Source organism: Didymosphaeria variabile (assembly GCF_027946475.1).
Source record: "Didymosphaeria variabile strain IMI 356815 chromosome Unknown scaffold_2, whole genome shotgun sequence".
NCBI lineage: Eukaryota > Fungi > Ascomycota > Dothideomycetes > Pleosporales > Didymosphaeriaceae > Didymosphaeria > Didymosphaeria variabile.
Genome location: NW_026611621.1, coordinates 3,364,490 through 3,385,125, shown reverse-complemented (window position 1 = coordinate 3,385,125; position 20,636 = coordinate 3,364,490). Strand labels below are relative to the sequence as shown.

Below are 20,636 nucleotides of genomic sequence, written 5' to 3'. Positions count from 1 at the left end.
GGTCGGAAGGTTGACACAGTCACGAATATGAATTTAGTACCACGGTTACGTTCGATCCTTCCCAATGCCTGGGTATCCCCGTGCTCAACGCTTCCAAAGGACACTTCGACTTTCCAACAGGTGAGCAGCGCAAGTATTATTTCACAACCATCCCACTTACTCCCAACCGCATCCCTTCGTCTGATCATATCCTCTCCCCGTGCTGTTTGATACACTCAACCTGGCTGTGATCGGTGCACTCGTCTCCATGACTAACTTCCTTATCTGCCCACCCCACCCACTCCCTCGCCATACTGCCACTCTTCGCTCGTAGCAATCCAACAGCGACATCGACTACATGGCTCCTCGTCTCATCGCTTGTATAGTAGAACACGCTCGCTCCACAACTACCACAGAAACTTCTCCAAACCCCTTCACTGCTGTGTTGATGCTTCAGATCCAGCCCCTCATTCGCACCACCATTTTCTGCGTCGGCGCCGAAGCGTACAGGTCTGGATGTGTGGACATTAAGGACAGAAGACAGCGCGACGTACGTCCACGGGCTAAGTGAGACGCCCATGGATAGGCGACAAGAGCGGCATGAGCAGAAACGCGCGAGGTACTTGTGCGGTTCGTCCGTCTTCATCAAGCTCCTCACGCCCTCAGGTTCTGTTGGGTACTCCGCTCTCCTGATCCTCAAATCGACACCGCCGCAGTGACACCGTGCTTCGAGCATTTCCTCCTGACCAGGTGCGGGATGCTGGCGAGAACTCTGCACGCGGGCGTAAAGAGCTTGCGGGCTGAGCTTTTGCGTCCCGGATCGAGCGTCGTAAAGTTCCGACTCGCCGTTCGTTGTGATGGGTAGGAAGAGTGGGACACATCCTCCATCGCCTAAGTCGTCGATGTACATATGCCCCACGAGCTGGACCACATCTTTAACACCCTCATCCTCCTTGGGCTCAATAATCCCCGCAGTGCAATACCACTCCTCCTTTTCCGCCTGAGGATGCTCCACGAAGCAATGAGAGCCGCACGTGCTGCAAAAATACCGCACGCAGAAAGGCGTGAATTGGTACGCTGTGAGATGCTTTCTGATCTCTGGGGGAGGCGCCCCTTTCAGGTCTGCGAAGGTCGGCAGGAGAGCGCCAGTGGTGTAGCGGCACGGATTGCAGTGGCATACTATGGAGGAAAAAGGAAAGCTGGTCTCCGCGAGGTAGGTGCCAGGGAGGGAGATCGCACCGCAGAGGCAGGTCAGACGGGCGGAGGAAGTTGGTACTGGCTTGGTCATGTTGTTATAAGTGCAGCCAGGCTGAGAGCTTGGTGACGGTTTTAGATTCGCAGAGAACTAGGCTTGATATGGGCGAAGAGCTTTGTGACAGTCGAAGGAAGATGTCGAATTTGGTGGCGAGCGTCGTGATTGTGAAGTTACGGTGCTGGTACAGTGGTGTATGTTTGTGACGTCATTGGGTGAGGGGTTCATGATGAACAAGCCTTCGCATTGCTCGCATTGGGGCACGACGATGGGAGGTGAGTGTTAGAAGTGGCATGGGTAGTGATGTAAAGGAAGGAAAACACCGAGCGCATTCTTGATCTACAGCTCACACAATGGAAGGCTTAGCAGGCAGCCAACAGGGTGCTTGTAATTAGCATATGCATTCGAGGTATCCAACACTAAACCGACTCGGTTCCTACTCCTCATCCTCGGAGTCGTCAACATCCTCCGCGCTAACCCCATCTGCCCCCTCCTCTGCTTCCTCATCTTCTTCCTCGCTCTCGGCATCACTGAACTTCTCCGCGTTCTCCTCTGCTTCAGCCTTCTCAGCCTCTCTTCTCTTCTTGTCCTGCGTCTTCCTCGCCGCCTCTTCGATCTTTTCCTTCTGCTCCCTCGTCTTTCTTTGACCGATCACGAACGCACCTAATGGTGTCTTCTCCCACTCCACTTCCTTGAGGAAGCCTTCCACACCCGCGCGGTCGTTGGGCGCAAAGTCGATCTTCGCTCTCCGCTCTTCTACCCACTTTGAGTTTGCCTCGAGTTTCTGCACCAAAAGCGCGAGCAGCGAGTTGATCTTGGCGTTGCGGTTGCCACTTGACTTCTTGGCCATGGTCTTCACCCAGCGCTTGAGCATGACGCTGACCGGGAGCGCGAGTTCAGGGAAAGCAATGTTCTTGCTCCAAAGAACGAAGAATTCAGAGAGAAGCTCTGCGACCTGCTCACCGACACCGTCTTGGTAGATACGAGTGCGCAAGTAGGCTTTGGTGGCGCGAATGTTGGTGCTGAAGTCCAAAGCTTTCAGCGTGCTGGGCTTAGGCATCTTCTTCATCTCGGCAGAATTGAGTACCTCTATCAGGGCTGGGGCGAGCGGGATGTAGGTCGATGTAGCGGACGATATGCGGAGGAGGGAGCGAACGAGCTGGAAGCGAAGAGGGAAATATTGCGACGTCGGTATCAGACGCATGGCCCCGAGAGTGACCTGGACGATGGGGTAGATGAGAGGCCGTAGAGCAGATTGCTTACCCGATTCTGCTTCCCGGAGAGACTCGCAGTGCACGGAGACTACTCGCGACCAGAAATCTAGCGAGTGGATGTACTGCCAGTTGTAGACCGTCTTGTAAGAATCCTTCGTTTTGTTGGTAATGCTTTGTCGTAAATGGACGGCAAGCTGTCTAATGAAACCGAAGCCTGTCGTGTAACCGATATTGGGATCCAAGCCCCATAGCTCAGAGGCAGTATTCTTCATGAGATTTATACCCTGGATGTTGTGCACTGTTGTGTTTCTGGCACCCTTAATAAGACCTTGGTAGGTCTGCTTGAGAACTGCTTCCCGAATGCCAGCATCTGAGATGACGACCAGTCGGCGAAGTACAAGGAATGCAGACAGCCTCGTTGCTTCAGTGTTGGAAGAATCCGCCCAGACAGACGAGACCGTCTTTGCAACGTCTCGTACGATCTTCTTGAACGACAGGATATAGGGAAGGAGCGCAAGTAGCGAGTCAAGCGTCATACGCTGTGTAGGAGCGTCCGAAAGATTGTCTAGGAGATGGTTTATTGAGACTGCGTGCGATTTGAGCAAAGGTGCAAGGTTGCGGAACTTCTTGGAGTCCGTCGACAAGTGTCTGAATTGTTAGCACGAGATTGACTGCTACGGGAAACGTGCGACTTACACTCTGCCGGATGCAGACTCCTTGACTGGCAGGTGATGCTGAAGGACTTTCGGAATCAGCTTCAAGGCGGTAATGAGAAGCTCGTGGTACACTATTTCAAGTCAGACTGTATCAATATGCTGCGGAATGGGGTCGACAAACCAGTTGAATCCGATATGGTATACTTATACTTCTCTTTCTTCTCCTCGTCAAGGTGGGCAGCAGACCGAAAAGCAAGCACGACCTCTCTCGTCGCTCTAAGCGATGAGCTCTCCTCCATGGAAGATTTCCACTTCTGAATAAGCTTCTTAGTCACTTCGTTGCCCGCTGATCCGGCTTCGTCGTCCTTTGCACCCTTGTCCGACTTGCGCTTCTTTCGTGGCGTCTTCTCGTCCTCGCTGGCACTGAGCTCAAGCCCCTCCAGATCGTCGTCCTCGAAATCAAGCAGTTCTGGGTCGTGTTCCTTCAAGTGCTTGTAGAACTCGGGGTCCTTTTCTGCCAACCCTGCTAGCTGTTTCTTGTGTGCCTCCATGTCATCGCCAGATTCACTGTCTGAGCCAGCATCTTCTGCGCCTTCCGCCGCCTCCGCCAGGTCGACATCTGAATCGTCCGAGGCGCCGTCTTCGACCGGCGTCCGCTTGCGCTTTCCCGTCTTCGGTTTTGTGGACTTCTTTTTCATTTCGGGCACTTGGAAACCGCCCTGGAAGAATTGGTCCATAGACATTTCACCGAACGCATCTTCCTTGGTTCCGTTGCTTGTTGCCTTCTTGCTGGCGTCGTTCTCGACACCGTCAGCGGGCGCATTGTCCAAGGCTTTTCGTTGCTTGCGCTTCAGGTCCATCTGCTTCCTCTGCTTGATCTTTGCGACATCTTTCCGCTTTTTGAGCACCTGACTCAGCTTGTTCTTCTCAAACTTCTTGGTTGCTTTTGAGACCGGCATTGTGAAAGTGTCCACTGCGCCGTCGGCGTAGGATTGGCGGGTGCAAAAGTCGCGAGATGTTGTTGCAAAAAGTTACAGCGGAAAAAGTGTTAGCGCAGCCAAGAGTTCGGCGCCTTCCCCACATAGCAGCAACCTTGGGCCGAGCGAGCACCACCGAGCGATGAGCGATGAGCGAAGCTTAGGCTCTAGCATCAACGCACCGAGCACCATCATGTATAGCAACCGCCAGCTGGCCTATGCGCCCACGCCATATATTCCGCGGTCAACGCTTTCTGCAACCATCAATCTCGATGAGGTAAATAACGTTACGCGTCAGATGCGCTGTCGATACTGATAGCCTGCTTGTAGGAGGTTAAGCTATCCTCGACGAGCACCGAACGCGACCTGTACGACTCTCTCGCCGAGATCTACAGCATAATCATCACCCTGGACGCACTCGAGAAGGGCTATCTGAAAGACTCGATATCTGAAGCTGACTACACCGAGACATGCAGCCGCCTTCTGAAGCAATACAAGTCGAATCTGGCCGATGAGACAGTTGCGCGCGCGTTCGGCGATCTTGAGACTTTCAAGCGCGAGTGGGATATGGAGTGCCCGAGAGCTACCGAGCGTCTGAGGGTTGGAATACCAGCTACTGTGGAGCAAGGTCCCTCGCACAAGCCGGCACAGCAAGGCGATTCGGCCGACGCGACACTCGTGATCAATGCGACCGAAAACTTCATTACGCTGTTAGATGCCATCAGGATAGGTCTCGTCGAGAAGGACACGCTGCATCCGCTGTTGGTCGAGATCATCCAGGCAGTCAACAAGGTTACGGACATAGACTTCGAAAGTAAAGGCAAGATTGTTCAATGGCTCATCACGTTGAACCAAATGCGCGCAGCGGAAAAGCTCGACGATGATCAAGCTCGGGAGTTCCAGTTCGACATGGACAGTGCATACCACGGCTTCAAGGCAACACTTAAGAAAGACTGAACGCGGAGTGCGGGGGCGGGGCTGCAAGCCAGTGTGACACGTTCTTTCCCATGACATCCTGACCCCGTTCTGGCGACATTAGCGATTCATGCTGCGTGAATCGATTGCAAGTATGCTGCATCTTGGGTAGTCTCGCGACACAAACAGTATCTCGTGCTCAAGTCGAGATCTGAACGTGCACGGGCCACATTATTTCTGCGGGTACATCGGCGCCTGTCACCCCGCTGCTGCAGCGTTCAGACCAAGATATGTCGCCTCTTAGTGGTAAGTCTGCCCAGAAAGTCTCCTTGATTGATGCTAATCACCTCATTGTAGTGCTAGATTTGCCCCAGCTTTACACCAAGCCCTCTGCCAAAGCCCTCCTCGACACACTCGCTCTGCTCACCTCCGCGCCTTCATCCTGGGATTACAATGCCGATCCCGACACAAAAGATGGGTTAGATCTAGATACACAAGGAGAAGTCGAGCGTGTACAAATCGATTCGGAAGGAGTTGCACGGTACCTCACAAGCATCGTGAGCAACAGTCTCAAGTGGATACCAGACGAAGAGGTCAAGGAAGAGATATGGAACCAGGCCAGTCTTCGACTCAGTGAGAGATCTGGTCGTACAGCAATGGGCGATCTAAATCGCCGGTTCACTATACCAACACGAGACGGATCCTTCGAGCTCAACATCCACGAACCTGCGCTGACGGGAGACGACCTGGGCTTGAAGACGTGGGCAGCCTCTTACCTTCTTGCAAAAAGACTCCACTTGTTTGACCTTATCCCGCCGGGACAGCGCGATAAGGCGAGAGTTCTCGAGCTCGGTTCGGGGACGGGATTAGTTGGTCTGGCGATGGCCGGCCTCGGTGCAGACGTTGTGTTGACAGATCTGCCGAGCATCTATACCAACCTTGCTCGCAATGCTAAAACGAATGCATCCATCGTGGAGCAGAATCGAGGAATCATACGGACCGGAGTACTGGACTGGACAAGCCCACATTCGTGCACACTGTTCCCAGAAGATGTTGTTGATACCAACGGCGACGGCGACGCACTCTCTGAGAAGTTTCCACTGATCCTGGCTGCGGATTCTCTCTATTCTCCCGATCACCCGCAAATGCTCGTGAATACCATTGCGGCTTGGCTTTCGGAAGACGTAGATTCAAAAGTGATCGTAGAATTTCCCTACAGAGCCGCATATCTACCCGAGATCGCCAGTTTCCGTAAGCAGATGACCATGATAGGTCTGCAGATACTGAACGAAGGTGAAGAGAAGGGCTTCGACGATTGGGGCGATGCTAGCAAGGACGAAGATGCTCTGGTGACCTGTTGGTGGTCATGCTGGGGGAAAAACCTACCAGGACAAGACTCATAACAGCCTCTTTCACACCGGTCCGACAAACTCTAACTAGGCTTGGTAGATTATCCCGCCCGTCCACGATGTTCCGTGGGGGCGTTTGCGTGGCGTTCAGCTCCGACGTCTTGATAGCGTCTTCCGTTGTGGGTTTTAGTCATTCAGCACGGCGCAGCGTGCCAATTGGCGACAACGGCAGTATCGATAGACAGCAGTACCCACGATAGACAGCACCAAATGCGTCTTCGGATAAATTAATCGGCTAAATTCCGAGCTTCCAGATGCCGCCTGCATGTTTACAGCGTGTTCCTGGAGCTAACAATGCGCGATTCGGCGCGGGACCGAGGCCAGAGCTCCTCCCAAGCTCCACCAGCTTTCCGCGGTTTAACAATGGTCACTCCGCCGTCTAGTGCTGCTAGTGCTACAGCTAGCTCCCCATGTCGTCCTGCCTATGCTTCCGTCACGTCTTCTCCTCGAAGAATAAATCTGCAGTGACGCCCGTGGTCGAGGAACGAAAAGAAGAGAAGCCCACGCCGCCCAGGATGACGACACAAACGAAGACGCAGAAGGTAGAGCTACCCCGCCATTCACCAAACCCCGCCACGCGCTACGCGACAATGACAGTACCACCAAATACAACCGCGAAGACAACATTCTTCTATGTGGTGTCGATGCTAAGTTCAGTCGCAGAACCCCTCCTTCATTCTCAAAGCGCCAAATGAGATTATCTACGAGGACCGTCCCGTCCCTGAGCTTCCCTCACCGTACGACGTCATTGTCAAACCACGATGGACGGGCATCTGCGGCTCAGACGTACACTACTGGGTTGAAGGACGCATCGGACATTTCGTCGTTGAGAAGCCAATGGTTCTGGGTCACGAATCGGCAGGTATCGTGCATTCGGTCGGCGACAAGGTAGCCACTCTGAAAGTCGGTGATCGCGTCGCAATGGAACCAGGCGTACCCTGCCGTCGCTGCGTCCGCTGCAAGGAGGGCAAGTACAACCTTTGCCCGGATATGCGTTTCGCAGCTACCCCGCCCTTCGACGGCACACTTGCAAGATACTATGCTCTGCCTGAGGACTACTGTTACAAGCTTCCCGAGAGCATGAGCCTGGAAGAGGGCGCGCTCATTGAGCCGACTGCTGTCGCGGTGCACATTACACGTCAAGCGGGTGTCAAGCCCGGTGACTCGGTGGTCGTCTTCGGCGCTGGCCCCGTAGGTCTGCTCTGCTGCGCGGTTGCGAAGGCATACGGCGCAACCAAGATCGTCACAGTCGACATTAACGACGAGAGACTACAATTTGCGCTAAAGTTTGCGGCGACAACGAGCTTCAAGAGCGCGAGAGTCAGCGCAGAGGAGAATGCACAGAACATGATCAAGGAGTGTGAGCTAGGTCCTGGCGCGGACATCATCATCGATGCGAGCGGTGCCGAGCCGTGCATACAAACGGCCATCCATGCCCTGCGCATGGGCGGAACATACGTCCAGGTATGTTTCCCACCCATTCCATCTCATGCCGCTCTGCCTTCTTCTCCAAATTACATATACTAACAAGAAAAACAGGGCGGCATGGGCAAACCTGACATCAACTTTCCCATCATGGCCATGTGCACCAAGGAACTCAACGTCAAGGGCTCGTTCCGCTACGGCTCGGGCGACTACCAGACTGCCGTTGACCTCGTTGCTACGAAGCGTATCTCAATCAAGGAGCTTATCACGAACAAGGTCAAGTTTGATGATGCGGAGGAGGCGTTTAGGGACGTAAAGGCTGGGAAGGGCATTAAGATTTTGATCGAGGGACCCGAGGAGTAAACTATGAAAGCAGAAACGGAAATGTGCGATGCTCATATGGCGTTGGATACGCATGGGGTGCAAGGCGTGTGGAGGCGTTTGGAATAGAGGTCACGCGGAGCGGGGCAGCTTTGAGGGCGTGAAGACGAGTTTTGAACCTGCATAAATCTATTGAGCCGGTTTGTATTTTGCTCATGCTAAGCGTCCCAAGCCTACCTAGGCAGCACTAAAATCTTCGTGCACTGTTCGCATCGCCGGAAAGCACCCGTCCACCACCACATCGTCCCAACATCACCGGCCTCGGTGCATGATGGTTGTACGGTTTTCCCGCACATCCCTGACTCCAGGTTCAGACTTCCCGGGATACACCGTAAGCGTCTGCAGTGATACGCTTTTGACACTAGAATCTTCCTCTCAGCTTCTCGGGGCAATGTGCAACCTTTCCACCATGTGTGCCCAAGTACAGCCTTTCAATTAACCTGAACGCTCGGTTCAGCCTTTGTCCGTTCCGATGAACTGTTGATATCAACGGTCTTCCGCTCCTTCGCATTTGGAAGCTCTTCGAGGCAAAGCTGGGATCCGAGAATTTCTTCAGAGGCAGCGTGGAAACCCCAAGAGGTTGGGAAAATATCGGATGCACGTCAGCCTCTTCAGTGCGCGCTCTCATGGGCCCAACCGCTCTCAATGGAAGTTGGCCACTACCCCTCTTGTTCGTGTATCCAGATGGATGTGGCCGCGGAGAAAGCAGTTACACACGATTATGACAGGCTCAATGCTCGCTTCCACGGGCAATCAACAAACGCTGAAGGCAGTTCCAAGACCAAGGTGGCTTTTTGGTTCCAAAAGCACTTGGCACGGCAAACACGTTGGCTTGAGTCCTCTTGATAAAGGTTACAGGTTGGAACACAGAATGGTATGAGACAGAGCTTGGCACTCTATGTAATGTGCTGATAGATTCTTGGTGAGCGCGAGGACAACATTGTGTTGAGTAGTCAAAGTTGGTCGCGAAGTATTGATCCACTATCAGCACACCACATCGTACCTGCGTGCCAACGTTAGTATTAGCACAATGTAATGGAGTTATTCATTCATGTTATCATTTGCTAGTCCTACATTGGGAATACTCTCTAGACGTGCAATCTCACAAGTCTGCCGAAGCAGTTTCTCTCTGCATCAATATGTTTACAGTTTCGCTGTGCCTTTCGAATCGTTGTCGAGTCATGACTTGTACACATGGATGACGTGGGCGTTCATGAATGCGAGGAGACCAGTCTTGCCCCACTCACCGCCGATACCAGACTCCTTGTGACCGCCGAAAATGGCCTGCGGTGTAGGCTTCTCCCAGGAGTTGACGAAGACGGATCCAGCTTCGAGGCGGCGTGCGACCTTGGACGCCTTCTCAACATCCTTGCCCCAAACACACGCACCGAGACCAGTGTTGGTGTTGTTGGCACGCGCAACGACTTCGTCGATGTCGGACCACGGCTGAGTAGGTACGATGGGGCCGAACGGCTCCTCGGCTATGATGCGCGAGTCGTTGGGTGGGTTGTCGATGATAGTAGGTTGGATAAAGAAGCCCTTGCCGGCCGCGATATCGGGTTCACCAACTGCGAACTTGTAGCCCTTGGCCTTGCTGTCCGCGAAGAACTCCTTGACCTTCTCGTATTGCATGGGGTTCTGGATAGGGCCGAGCAGGTTGTCACCGTCATCCGGGTTCCCGACCTTGACGGTCTTGGTGAAGTTGACCATCTCTTCCAAGAACTCCTTGTAGATGGACTCGTGGATGTAGATGCGCTTTGTTGCGACGCAAACCTGACCGGAGTTCTGGAACGCGCCCATGACGACCTCCGGCGCGACCTTCTTGATGTCGACATCGGGAAGGATGATTGAGGCATCGTTGCCACCGAGCTCTAGGGTAACGCGCTTCAATGTCTTCGCCGAGGTCTCCATGACCTTCTTGCCAGTTGCGATGGATCCGGTGAAAGAGATCTTAGCAATGTCTGGGTGCGCGCACATCTGCGCGCCGAGCTCGTTGTTGCCGCCTACCGCCTGCACAAGACCAGGGGGGAAGAACTCTTGCATGATCTCGACGACCTTGAGACCTGTGTAGGGCGTGAACGGCGATGGTTTGACGATGATGGCATTGCCGGTCAAGAGCGCAGGAGCGACCTTTCCAATAGCCAAGATCAAGGGGAAGTTCCACGGAATGATACCTCCACAGACACCGAGAGGAGTGTACTCGGTGTAGATAGTCTTCTCGTCGTCGTCGATCTTATCCTCAGGGATCTCTAGCGAGCCTTGATGATGGTCAGCGTACGCCGCTCATGTGCAGCCGACGGACCACTCACAGTGGTACTGGATGAAGCCAGCGATTCCACCGACTTCAATGGCTGCAAACTTCCTCTACCGAACCGTTAGCTACGCCACACGGGGCAAAGAGTATCCGCGCCACATACCGGCTTGCCCGTCTCTTTGCAGAGCAGGGTGACGAGGTCATCTGTGAATTGGCCGAAGTATTCGGTGAACTTGAGCAGGGTGTCCTTCCTCTTCTGAATCGGAGTGTCTCTCCACGCAGGGAACGCCTTCTTCGCGGCCTCAACGGCGTCGTTTAGATCCTTCTCGCTGCCAATGGGCACCGGCCAGTTGTCTTGGCCGGTGGCGGGATTGATGCCATGGTGGACGTTGTCACTGCCGCGCTGCTTGCCGTCGATGATGTTGTAGAACTTGTCGAACTCGACAGTGGGTACCTTTGAGGGAGACATTCTTGAGACGGATGTATGTGGAGGAGGCAAAGGGAGAGATGAGGAATTGGGCAAGGGGCGAAGGCTGCCGTGATATTTAAGTCAAGGTGAGTACAAGGCCCGTTTGGATGCCACACGATCAGCGTCTCGGTAGTTTCGCCGAATGTACACTAGTGAAAGCGCGATGATGCGGGCGGGGCAGTCGCCTCTGCTTCCCGCGGGGCAACCTCCACCACCGCAGAGGGCACCTTCGATGCTCGAGTTGCCTGTGTGGCGTACTATGCATCATGTCGCGAACGATGAATCGAACGCTTCCGCTTCCGCTTCCATCGTCCGGTCAGCGCTGACTACCGACGACGCTGACACCCAAACATCATCAACACAGAGTCGCGCAGTGGGAACCGACGGCTTTCCCTTGGCCAAGTGCCGGCTCATCGTGGGACGACCCGAGGACTCCGACATGCGCATCGTCGCACATTGCTTGGTCGCCCCATCAAGCCCGCAATGGCAGGTGCTGGCGCCAGCAACAGCCTCCTCTTACTGCCGCGAGCGCGCTGTGCCAAGCCAGTGAGTAGCACGAGGCCTTGTTCAGACGCCGGAGGACCACCCTAACGCGGCCTGGAAGCCACCAATTCGGTCCGAAGACGCCTGGATGCACCGAAAATGAACACGATAGCAAAGTACGGTGGACACAGAAAAGAGGATAGACAGCCATGTCCCTCGTCCACCCCACCCGAAAGAGGACCCCTAGAAAGACCCTGAGACGAGCTAGATCCACAAATGCGCACGCTGCCCGTCTCGGGAAGCGACACTAGGGCTGTCATTCTGCTCGACTTCGAGCTTCGACCTATATGATGTACACTATGTCTGCTGCTTTGGGTGCTTGCAGTTTTTGTAATCACCCTGTTTTGTACCCTCCAAGGCCGCTAATTGGGACCACTATCTTAGTGACTCCGCAAAAACTGACTCGGGCAAAGTACTCAACAAAGGGACGCGTCCTCGTTGACAAGAAGCAATTGTTGGAATCCAATTTTCTCTTCGTCGCCGTGTCAGCGTGATTTTCTGGCCTGCGGAAAAGCACGTGAGCTAGTGATAGTAGGTACCAGCTGACTGCTTTGCCTCCAGGTTCATCTCTCGCCAACCATGTTGATCAAGCATCGCGTTCCAACAATAGCCAGACAGAAGCCTTTTCGAACATTGTCTCGCCCAGTAGGAAACAACAAAAGTCGACTCAGGAACCTCGCAGCGCATCTAGTCCGTCGTTTGCCTTTCAATGAGACGTCTCGACAGCCTGCCCTTTTCACTTCGATGGCGAAGGAATTAATATCTGCTTGATGAGCGATACGAAAGGCAAAAGCTTTTTACCTATGTTCGGCAGGACCGTTGGTTTATATGCAAGCCTCTTCACGCTAGATTTCTAAGACAATCTGCAAGTTTCCGGCTTGTAATTAACCGTTGCCGTTCACCTCGCGAGTCGCGACCTCGACCAAGGTCTTCCAATCTATTATATACAACGCCGTCCTCTTTCGAGCTCAGTATCTTGCCATCATGCTTCCATTCCCAATTATCGCATGCTATTCTTGGATAACGGCCCTCAAAATACCCCGGATTTTTCGACTCTCTTGAGCGAACGTGTTCTCTTCGTGATCGAGCATGCAGCATTTGGCTTTCCTTAGTTAGCTGCATCCGCGAAATGAAGTTTATCTACGACTTCGTGCAAAGCACGCCAGTAGACCAAGTCAAAGACATCTGGATCAGGCTTCCAGAGCCTGCTAGCATGGATCACCATCTCGGATGTCGGTAGCGATATACTTTTTTGGGGTGCAGTACTATACGAGTCCGGAGAAGACGTGATAGTGGATAGTAAAGCTGCAGGGTCTCGCTTCGAATGACCCACAAGATCGAGAAAGTTTTCATGAACCATCACTAAGAGCTGATCTCTCTCTCGTACCCGGTTCAACAAAGTGGGCATATAAAACTTGGGTCGCTCGCTTCCTTTCTTGTCCACACTTCTCTACACATACGCCGCCACTTCCATATGTAATCTAAATCTTTCATCATTCGCCACACTACCTCATCATCGAGATTAAGAAGTCTACATCATTGAACCTCGCTAGGACTCAAATCCTTATCTACTTTAAGACCTCATTGCAACAATAACGGCATACAACAGACCGCAGCAATAGCAACAATGAAGTCCCTCGTCGCACTCTCTCTCCCTGCTCTCGCCCTCTCCGCACCACTCGTAGCAGACACCTTGTCCGCACCTCCAGCTTTCAAGATTAACAAAGTCGTTTCCGGCGGCTCCGGTTGTCCTCAAGGCAGCATCGACATCGACTGGACTAACAACGGCATCCTGCCCATTTGTACGTCGCATCATTACACCTTCTCCCACTCCATCTCGCCCCTCTTAACACCTTTCATCACACATTCTAACCACACCCACCAGACTTCAGCAAAGACTTCACAGCTACCGTCGGTCCCAGCGTGACCGCCGATCAAAGCCGCAAAAACTGCCAGATCAACCTCGACATCTCCTACAGCGCTGGTTACAGCTACAGCGTCTACAGCGCCGACTACACAGGCTGGGCGGACATCGACAGCGGCGTGAAGGGCACCGTCGTGGCGCATTACTATTTTTCCGGAGAGCAGGCTACTGTAACTAATCCTCTTTCTTCCTTCTATTCCTCCCCGCGCCTCCCCTTACGTCCCCACTCCCTACCCATCCATGTGCCTACTCAAGATATAAGGCTGACACAACCCCAGGGCTCAACAAGCCTCACTCTCCAAGGCCCATTCACCGGCAAGTACGTCAAGAAAGACGACGTCGCCGTCAGCGTGTGGAGTCCCTGCGGCCAGCAGTCGCTGCTGAATGTGAATGCTGAGGTGGCGCTCACGCCGCTGGGAAGCTATGCGAGCGGCCAGCTGGCGGTGAATAAAGAGACGGGCAGGTTTGCGAGTCAATTGTATATCCGGTGGAAGCAGTGTTAAATGGAAGGAGGCGAAGAAGAGGGCTGCGAAGAATTTGTTTCAGTATTCTTAGTCAGTTCTACACGCAATAATGTAAATATATGAGTACAAGAGCAGTTTCCCTTAGTTTACTACCCTTCGTTATGCATCGCCCGTCTCATCCACTTCCACTTCTTCAACGGCCTGTTGCTCCCCCTCTACTTCAGCGTACGCCGGCGGCGCAAGCTCGTCACCGCCCTCGAGCCACACCCTCCCCAGCTCTTCGTCAATCTCCTGCTTCCTCTTCTTCCAGTCCTCGACCTTAGCAAGCCGCTCGCGCAGCTCCGCGAGTTCCTTCTCGACGCTCGACTTCTCGCTCTCGGTGCCGATGCGCTGGAACTCCCACTCGTCGCCTTGCTCGCCCTGGCCGAGGGTCAGGGTGTACGTGTGGTACCGCTTGAGGGAGGCGCGCGTGGAGATTGTGATGAGCGCTTTTATGCATTAGCAGCATTTCAAGATATATGGAACGGTGGTAAGGGTGACTTACTTATCCCTTTCGCCTTTGCGCCCTCGTACAACAAGCCCTCCACGTCCGAAGATACAGCGCTCGTGCCCTCATCGATAAACGCGTACCTAGGCTCATGGTACAGCAAACGCGCGATGCCCATGCGCTGCTTCTCACCGCCGCTGAAGACGTCTTTCCACATCTTCTTTGTATCCCAGCCGCCTTCGCGGTCGGGGATATAGCCGAGCTTTGCCTCCTCGAGGATTTGGCTGAGCTCGATGTCGCGGCGCCCGGCGGCCTTCATGTCCACCTCAGTGTGCGGGTAGATGACCTGGTCGCGCAGGGTGCCTGTGCTGAGATACGACCGTTGAGGAAGGAACATAATGCCATCTGTGCCGATGGTGCGCGGGCGGCTGACGAGGCCCCGGTAGGTAGGCCAAAGACCGGCGACTATGCGTGCGACGGCGGACTTCCCGACGCCATTGGGACCTGCGATGAGGAGGTGTTCGCCTGAGTGGACAATGAAGGAGAGAGACTCGATGAGCTCGTCGCCGCCCATAGGGTAGAGAGCTGGCGCGACGACGGGGACGTGCTCGAGACGGAGGCCGTCGAAGCCTTTGTGGACTGTGCCTTGAATGTCTGAGAGGGAGTAGAGTTCTGGTCTGGTGCCTGGGGTAGGGTGGTATGCGTCTGAGTGTACACGGTGCAACGTGCTGATAAGGGTATACACGCGCGACGTATAGCCAGCAAGTTCCGAGAGATCTTTGATCGAGTACATCATGCGTCCTCCTGCATCGGCAAGCGAAAGCATGAGCCGCTTGTTAGTGATGAAGTCCTTCATGCGATTTCGCTCTCTGCTTCGCTTCTCGCCTCCTGATAGCTCTTGCGCACTGCCCAATCCACCCCAAGCGGGGAGGAAAACAGGGAGCGATGTGATCAGGTAGCCAAAGGCTGACCAGGAATACTTGAGCACGAAGTCCTCCAACATGTTGTAGCGGATCTTCAAGCTATATATGCCTTCCATCCAATGCTTCAGATCCTTAAAGCCTTTGTCTAGAAAATGCTTCTCCATGACATCTCCGCCGTAGAAGGCGACCTCTTCCGCGTTTGCTATCAAGCGTGAATGCAGCGCGCGGAAGTCTCCTTCTCTACGCCCTTCAACAGCTTTGAGCTTGCCGAATGGAGGCGACAAGCGTCGCAGAATTGTTGCGGTAAGGAAGTAGTTACTCAACAGCCCAGTGAAAGCCAGCGGACCCAGCGATTGGATAAGTTGGTAGTTGAAGACACAGATATCGACGAACGGTTTCCCGAGCGAAGAGTAGAGTGATGCGGCAGACGCGCAGAACAACGTAAGGTCTTGCGTGATGAACTGATCTGCTCCCTGGCCCACTCCTCCATCCAAGTTTGACAGCTTGTAGTAATTGAGGTGGTCGTTAAGATACAGGTCGTGAATGTATCTCGTGAGTCGTGTGCGAAATGCAATCGATACCTTCGACTGCAGGAATTTAATCATCGCGTTCGTGTATGATGAGAAGGTTCCAACACCCAGCCATTTGACAATGCCCCACAGGAATGCCTTGCCGTTGCCTGCAACCAGGTCTCGCACAATCTCTCCATCCAGTCTCGCAACGACCAGCGACAGATACGTTCTCAGCATCAAAAAGACACTATGGCTAATGAGCAAGCCAGATTCCTTGCTGTTCCATCGCGGTATCATGATATTGAGGAGGCTAAGGAACTGGTGCAGGAAGGCGAGGTTCAGACCAGGTTTGGTTTGCGGTGGAGGAGTTTGCGAGCTGCTCGCATCTGCCATGCGGGCGGCGCGAGGCGGCTGGAGGAAAAGACGACGGTGCGCATCGAATGTGGTGGGCTTCGTAGGGTTAATGACCACCTTGGATGTCGAATCCCGGTACGGCACGTATATCGTTCTTGACCCATCTTTTCCTCTCAAGCCCGAGTTCCTCCTCATCAACCGCTGCCCGGTTTCTTTCTCTGCGCGGGTTTTCTTGTACCATCTTCGCGCTCCATAGCCCGTGCCAATGATGGTAAGCGCGAGGGTGATCGTAGAGAAGAGCTTCGTGAGCTTCGAGGCGTCGCGGACGCGGGTGCGGAGAATGGCCGCACAGTGGTTGTAAAGGGCGAGGAGCGGATCATGCGGTTGTCGTAGAGTAGATTGTGCGGCCATTGTAGGCCATGGGGATCCTCTGGCAGAGGATTTTCATGTCTCGGGCATTGAAGAAGTCGGCATTGGCATTATTGTCTGTCATATGCAATCAGCTCTGTGAGCGACGATGCATGCTACATGGGCCGAGGCATGTGAAAGCCCCACGTGATGTTGCCAAGTCCGGGGTAGCGTGGACGAGACCCAACCCCACAACGACTCCATCATTGCCTCCCATTGTCGGTACAAACTAGATTGAGGCCGAAGAGCGTTTTTTGATATTTTCCCGTTTCTTGGTATCAGTATTGCTGGCTTGCTACCTTGCTGTTCACCCAGGCGTCATCAACGTGGGTAAACACGATAAAGATATGCATGCAGGCCATGTACAGTTATAGATCAGAAGTCTGGGTTCTCTATCGTCCAAGATAGGTTGACCCATGTCATGAAACTTATGAAGAAGCTTTGCAAATTGATGAGACCGTGGAGAATGCCAAAGTGCCAGGCCCACAGGAGAACTTGACATCGTTCAGTCATCGTCAGGTGTCCTGTGGTCTAATCATCTAACAGCACTAAATACTAAATTCTACAGATACTACAGAACAACGAACTTCTCGGAGCATCACATCCTCGACCCATGTCCACGTGCCGATCTCCCCCCGATAAAACTGTATCTCTGCCTCCAACTCAGCCATCCTAGCCTCCATTGACTGAATGTGCACCTCTATCGCACGAACAGAAGGAGTCCTCGCCAGGCCTCTATCTGGCAGTATATCCTTCTCCGAGGACGAATCATCAATATCAGCTTCTTTCCAAGGCTCACGGATAAGCGCAGGCTCTTGCTCCTCTTGTGGAGCCCATCTAGGCCGCCCTGAATTCCAGTGTTCCACGCCGCGCTGGGGCCGCGAAGGCTGGTACGCGCGCTCGCGAATAGGCTGCAAGTCTGACAATAGCACGCTATCCTGGGCTTCGATCACGGGTTGCACGCCGAAGTGGTGTTGGACGTTGCTATCAGCACTCTTCTCCTTACCAGTGACTTGCAATGACAGGAGATTATTCGAATGGTTATACTGGCTATTCCCGCTCTTGGATAACCATGAAGACCGCCTGCCGCTCAAAGCTGTTGAACTGTCCCAGCCTTTGCCAAAGCGCGACGGGCGCGAACGCGACGATGAGTCGTCGAGTGAGCCGCACCAAAGACGAACGAGAGCGCGAATCGTGGGTACGGCGGCACAGACGTGACCGAATACGCTTGCGACAAAGCCTAGGATAGTGGCGTCGACAGTGGTGTAAGGCTGGTCATCTGAGGAGACTACACCAGGGAGGGTCGGAAGGCGTGCAGCGGAGATGCCTATGATACTACACGGCATTAACCAGTCAACTAGATATAGGCGTCTTTTATCAGACTCACCAGATGCCAAGACCGAAGAAAGTGAGCAGTTGTATCTTCTTCGATCGCCTCAACTTCAACCTGAGAACTACTGGCACAGGCAGCACGAATATTAGCACCTCCGCGATGACTTCAAATACGATTGTTGCTCTGAGAACCGCAATCCAATCGATACACTTAGCCGTCTTCTGCGCTTCAAGATCCCATATAGCGTGCACAGGAATACACTGAAGTGCCGCAAGAAAGATGAGCGGCCCGGTGTAGAAGATCGTAAAGACGGTAAAGATCACAACGGCGCGCTTTAACCAAGGATTCGGAAAGATGCGCATATACAAACAGAGGATACTGAATTTCAGGATGAGCAGCTCCAGCGCCCACAAGATGGTGGTTATGTACGCTGGAATGAGATTAGCTGATGCAGAAAACCGGGCAAGAAGTGGATTCATACTCCACCTGCCGATACTCTCAACCTGATGGTAAGTCAGGTCCCAGATATGGTGGCCTATTCCAGCTTCGGCGTCTGTTGAAGAGCTTAGTTCCGAACCTCTAGCTGACGAATGTTTTCTCTTTCTTACTTAGGAGTGTAGCGACTGTCATTGGAATCACCAATATCTGATGTCGGTCAGCATAGCCTGCAATACTAATGGAAGACGCTTCGCGCTCACAACAGAGACCAAATGCAACCAGTCATCCCACCAAAGCTGACTTCCGCCCAGATGCCGCGATACGAAGCGCAGGACAACCGCTGCGATGGAGATGATGCCGGTTGACCATGCTACTAGCTTGACACTTGACGACTTGTTGTCGTGAGGCTTGTCGCACAGATCAGCTTGTACGTGGAGAAGCTCTGTTCGCCGGTGAGATTACGTTTCGACGGGTGACGAGCCTGATGCTGGGGTTGGTTCAAAAGCCTAGTGTTGCACACTTACTGAACGTCTCTTCATATGTACAATTCGCCTTCATGCATGGTTGGAGAATTTCGGTGGAATTCTTCGAAGCGCACTGGCATTCTACGTCCAGCAGTGAGCAGCCTATCGAGCTGGCTTCTTGTCCTAGACAAGTCAACTACACGACAGTGAGCGACCCTTCTATCTCCCACGCCAGGTTCAAGAAAGGCCAACTTACAGCACACTTAGGAATCTCATTGATGATGCTCACCAGCCCCGTGTCAACTGCGCGCGCAACGTTGCGCCCCGTCTTCGGTACCTCCACCGCGCCCACCGCTCCAAGCAGCAAAAGTACCGCTAAATGTAGGGTCACCATACCGCACAGATCTTGATATGAACCAAACTCAAGAGTGGAGCACCGAGGTACTTCTTAAGGACACGGCACACTTCCATACGTTGCGCCCCTGTACGACATCTATATCAGCGTGCGGGATTGCCCGTCACGACCCCACGATGTCCAGGCCAAGGGTACTCTACCTGACACTTACTCAGGTAAGGACCAATCCCCTTGCTTGCGCATACGAAATGTCTTTGCAGAAAGGTGGGGCTATGGATGGAGATCGGCTACTCGTTGAAAGCTTGGGCTACACGTGAAGGCCCTGCAGACCATGGGATCGGAGGTATATCATCACATTACGCCTCTGGGTGATATAGCCGAAACACTCGTGCATGTGTCGGCAGAGGTCCTATAACGAGCACGCTTGCCGTGCCTGGGTGATGGTTGCGGGGTACGTATGTAGCTTTGCTGCAGCGGGCAGCGGAGGCACTAGAGTGTTCTGTGCGGTTAGCATACTCACTTCCCCGATATAGAATATTGCGTGCATAAAAGAGCATATCTGCAAGGTCTGGTTGGCCAGTACTCGGAAACTGGGGAAAATCAGGTACCAGGTATGTATATGGTATGATATCACCTGACTCGCGGAGCACAAGGGCATTACCGAAAGGATGATACCTTCGAACCGGTCGATCTTTTCGAGCTGCTTGTTGCCACAAAGCGCTCATTTCTCTGGCTGTTCGCCGTTTGGGAGACATCTTGTCGCATCGAACTAACTAAGTAGAAATGCGATGACGTTCAAAATCCTCATTGGCAGTTTACGCGTCGAGATTCATGCAAAAACGCTCAACTTGCGATTTATCGTGAAGTTCCTTCTACATTTAGTAATTCGAGCGAAAGAAAAGAGCGCCTTCTACTTATGGTACCACCTTATCTCTTTCTATCGAGTATCTCCCGCTTTTCTTACCCTACCACAAGGGCCGCCTTGAAATGCTTTGCTGATCTTACCGGAATGAGCCGAAGTACCGATACGTGTTGATGGATCAACAATGTACAGTGTTCGTACTCAACAGGTGTTGTGGTAAGACAGGGGAGCTAAAAAAATTGGCGTTGATCGCGGTTCCAGGGTGCGGAGGTTTGCGACAATGGGGACCTTTGGAACCCCAACCGGTGGCTTATTAATCTACAGTATCTTGCACCAGGTTCTAGACCTAGGTAGAGATCGACATACGCACCTTTACTTGACCTCTTTCGTCTTTGCAATGCCAATGCAATAGTACTTGTGAGGGACTTGCTGTTTATTGCCACTTACTGCATTCGAGCAGTTCTGAAAAGGACTATGCAACCTGGTCCTGTTATTATCGGCTCTTGAGTACCTCGAGCAGTGATGTCCATCATATGTGGTAGGAGCCAATCTCGCAGGAGGAGCCATTACGCCACTAGCAAATGCCAGTCTGAACGCTGCCAAACGAGGCACATCACCACCATCGTACGACGCACCGC

The 20,636-nt window shown here is 53.2% G+C and overlaps 8 protein-coding genes across 8 annotated transcripts; 4 read left to right on the top strand and 4 right to left on the bottom strand.

Moving 5' to 3' along the window:
• Nucleotides 1–1,667: 1,667 nt before the first annotated feature.
• On the bottom strand, nucleotides 1,668–4,060 carry NOC2 (Nucleolar Complex 2 protein; the record flags this gene model as incomplete). Its single annotated transcript, XM_056211621.1, has 3 exons — nucleotides 1,668–3,093; nucleotides 3,142–3,232; nucleotides 3,283–4,060. 3 exons carry the CDS (start codon nucleotides 4,058–4,060, stop codon nucleotides 1,668–1,670), a joined length of 2,295 nt encoding a protein of 764 aa, XP_056075094.1.
• A 211-nt stretch (nucleotides 4,061–4,271) lies between these two features.
• VPS28 (Vacuolar protein-sorting-associated protein 28) lies at nucleotides 4,272–5,035 on the top strand (the record flags this gene model as incomplete). Its single annotated transcript, XM_056211620.1, has 2 exons — nucleotides 4,272–4,355; nucleotides 4,409–5,035. 2 exons carry the CDS (start codon nucleotides 4,272–4,274, stop codon nucleotides 5,033–5,035), a joined length of 711 nt encoding a protein of 236 aa, XP_056075093.1.
• A 248-nt stretch (nucleotides 5,036–5,283) lies between these two features.
• On the top strand, nucleotides 5,284–6,396 carry rrg1 (Protein-lysine N-methyltransferase rrg1; the record flags this gene model as incomplete). The annotated part of the gene is made up of 2 exons (XM_056211619.1): nucleotides 5,284–5,299; nucleotides 5,351–6,396. 2 exons carry the CDS (start codon nucleotides 5,284–5,286, stop codon nucleotides 6,394–6,396), a joined length of 1,062 nt encoding a protein of 353 aa, XP_056075092.1.
• Nucleotides 6,397–6,812: 416 nt separating this feature from the next.
• N0V89_002812 (uncharacterized protein) lies at nucleotides 6,813–8,190 on the top strand (the record flags this gene model as incomplete). Its single annotated transcript, XM_056211618.1, has 3 exons — nucleotides 6,813–6,944; nucleotides 7,066–7,866; nucleotides 7,942–8,190. The coding sequence occupies 3 exons, from the start codon at nucleotides 6,813–6,815 to the stop codon at nucleotides 8,188–8,190; spliced, it is 1,182 nt and encodes a 393-aa protein (XP_056075091.1).
• A 1,197-nt stretch (nucleotides 8,191–9,387) lies between these two features.
• Nucleotides 9,388–10,931, bottom strand: N0V89_002811 (uncharacterized protein; the record flags this gene model as incomplete). Its single annotated transcript, XM_056211617.1, has 3 exons — nucleotides 9,388–10,466; nucleotides 10,518–10,572; nucleotides 10,626–10,931. 3 exons carry the CDS (start codon nucleotides 10,929–10,931, stop codon nucleotides 9,388–9,390), a joined length of 1,440 nt encoding a protein of 479 aa, XP_056075090.1.
• Nucleotides 10,932–13,101: 2,170 nt separating this feature from the next.
• On the top strand, nucleotides 13,102–13,901 carry N0V89_002810 (uncharacterized protein; the record flags this gene model as incomplete). Its single annotated transcript, XM_056211616.1, has 2 exons — nucleotides 13,102–13,276; nucleotides 13,360–13,901. The coding sequence occupies 2 exons, from the start codon at nucleotides 13,102–13,104 to the stop codon at nucleotides 13,899–13,901; spliced, it is 717 nt and encodes a 238-aa protein (XP_056075089.1).
• A 120-nt stretch (nucleotides 13,902–14,021) lies between these two features.
• PXA1 (ATP-binding cassette long-chain fatty acid transporter pxa1) lies at nucleotides 14,022–16,549 on the bottom strand (the record flags this gene model as incomplete). The annotated part of the gene is made up of 2 exons (XM_056211615.1): nucleotides 14,022–14,350; nucleotides 14,407–16,549. 2 exons carry the CDS (start codon nucleotides 16,547–16,549, stop codon nucleotides 14,022–14,024), a joined length of 2,472 nt encoding a protein of 823 aa, XP_056075088.1.
• A 372-nt stretch (nucleotides 16,550–16,921) lies between these two features.
• Nucleotides 16,922–17,892, bottom strand: N0V89_002808 (uncharacterized protein; the record flags this gene model as incomplete). The annotated part of the gene is made up of 2 exons (XM_056211614.1): nucleotides 16,922–17,077; nucleotides 17,134–17,892. The coding sequence occupies 2 exons, from the start codon at nucleotides 17,890–17,892 to the stop codon at nucleotides 16,922–16,924; spliced, it is 915 nt and encodes a 304-aa protein (XP_056075087.1).
• Between the last annotated feature and the right edge of the window lie 2,744 nt (nucleotides 17,893–20,636).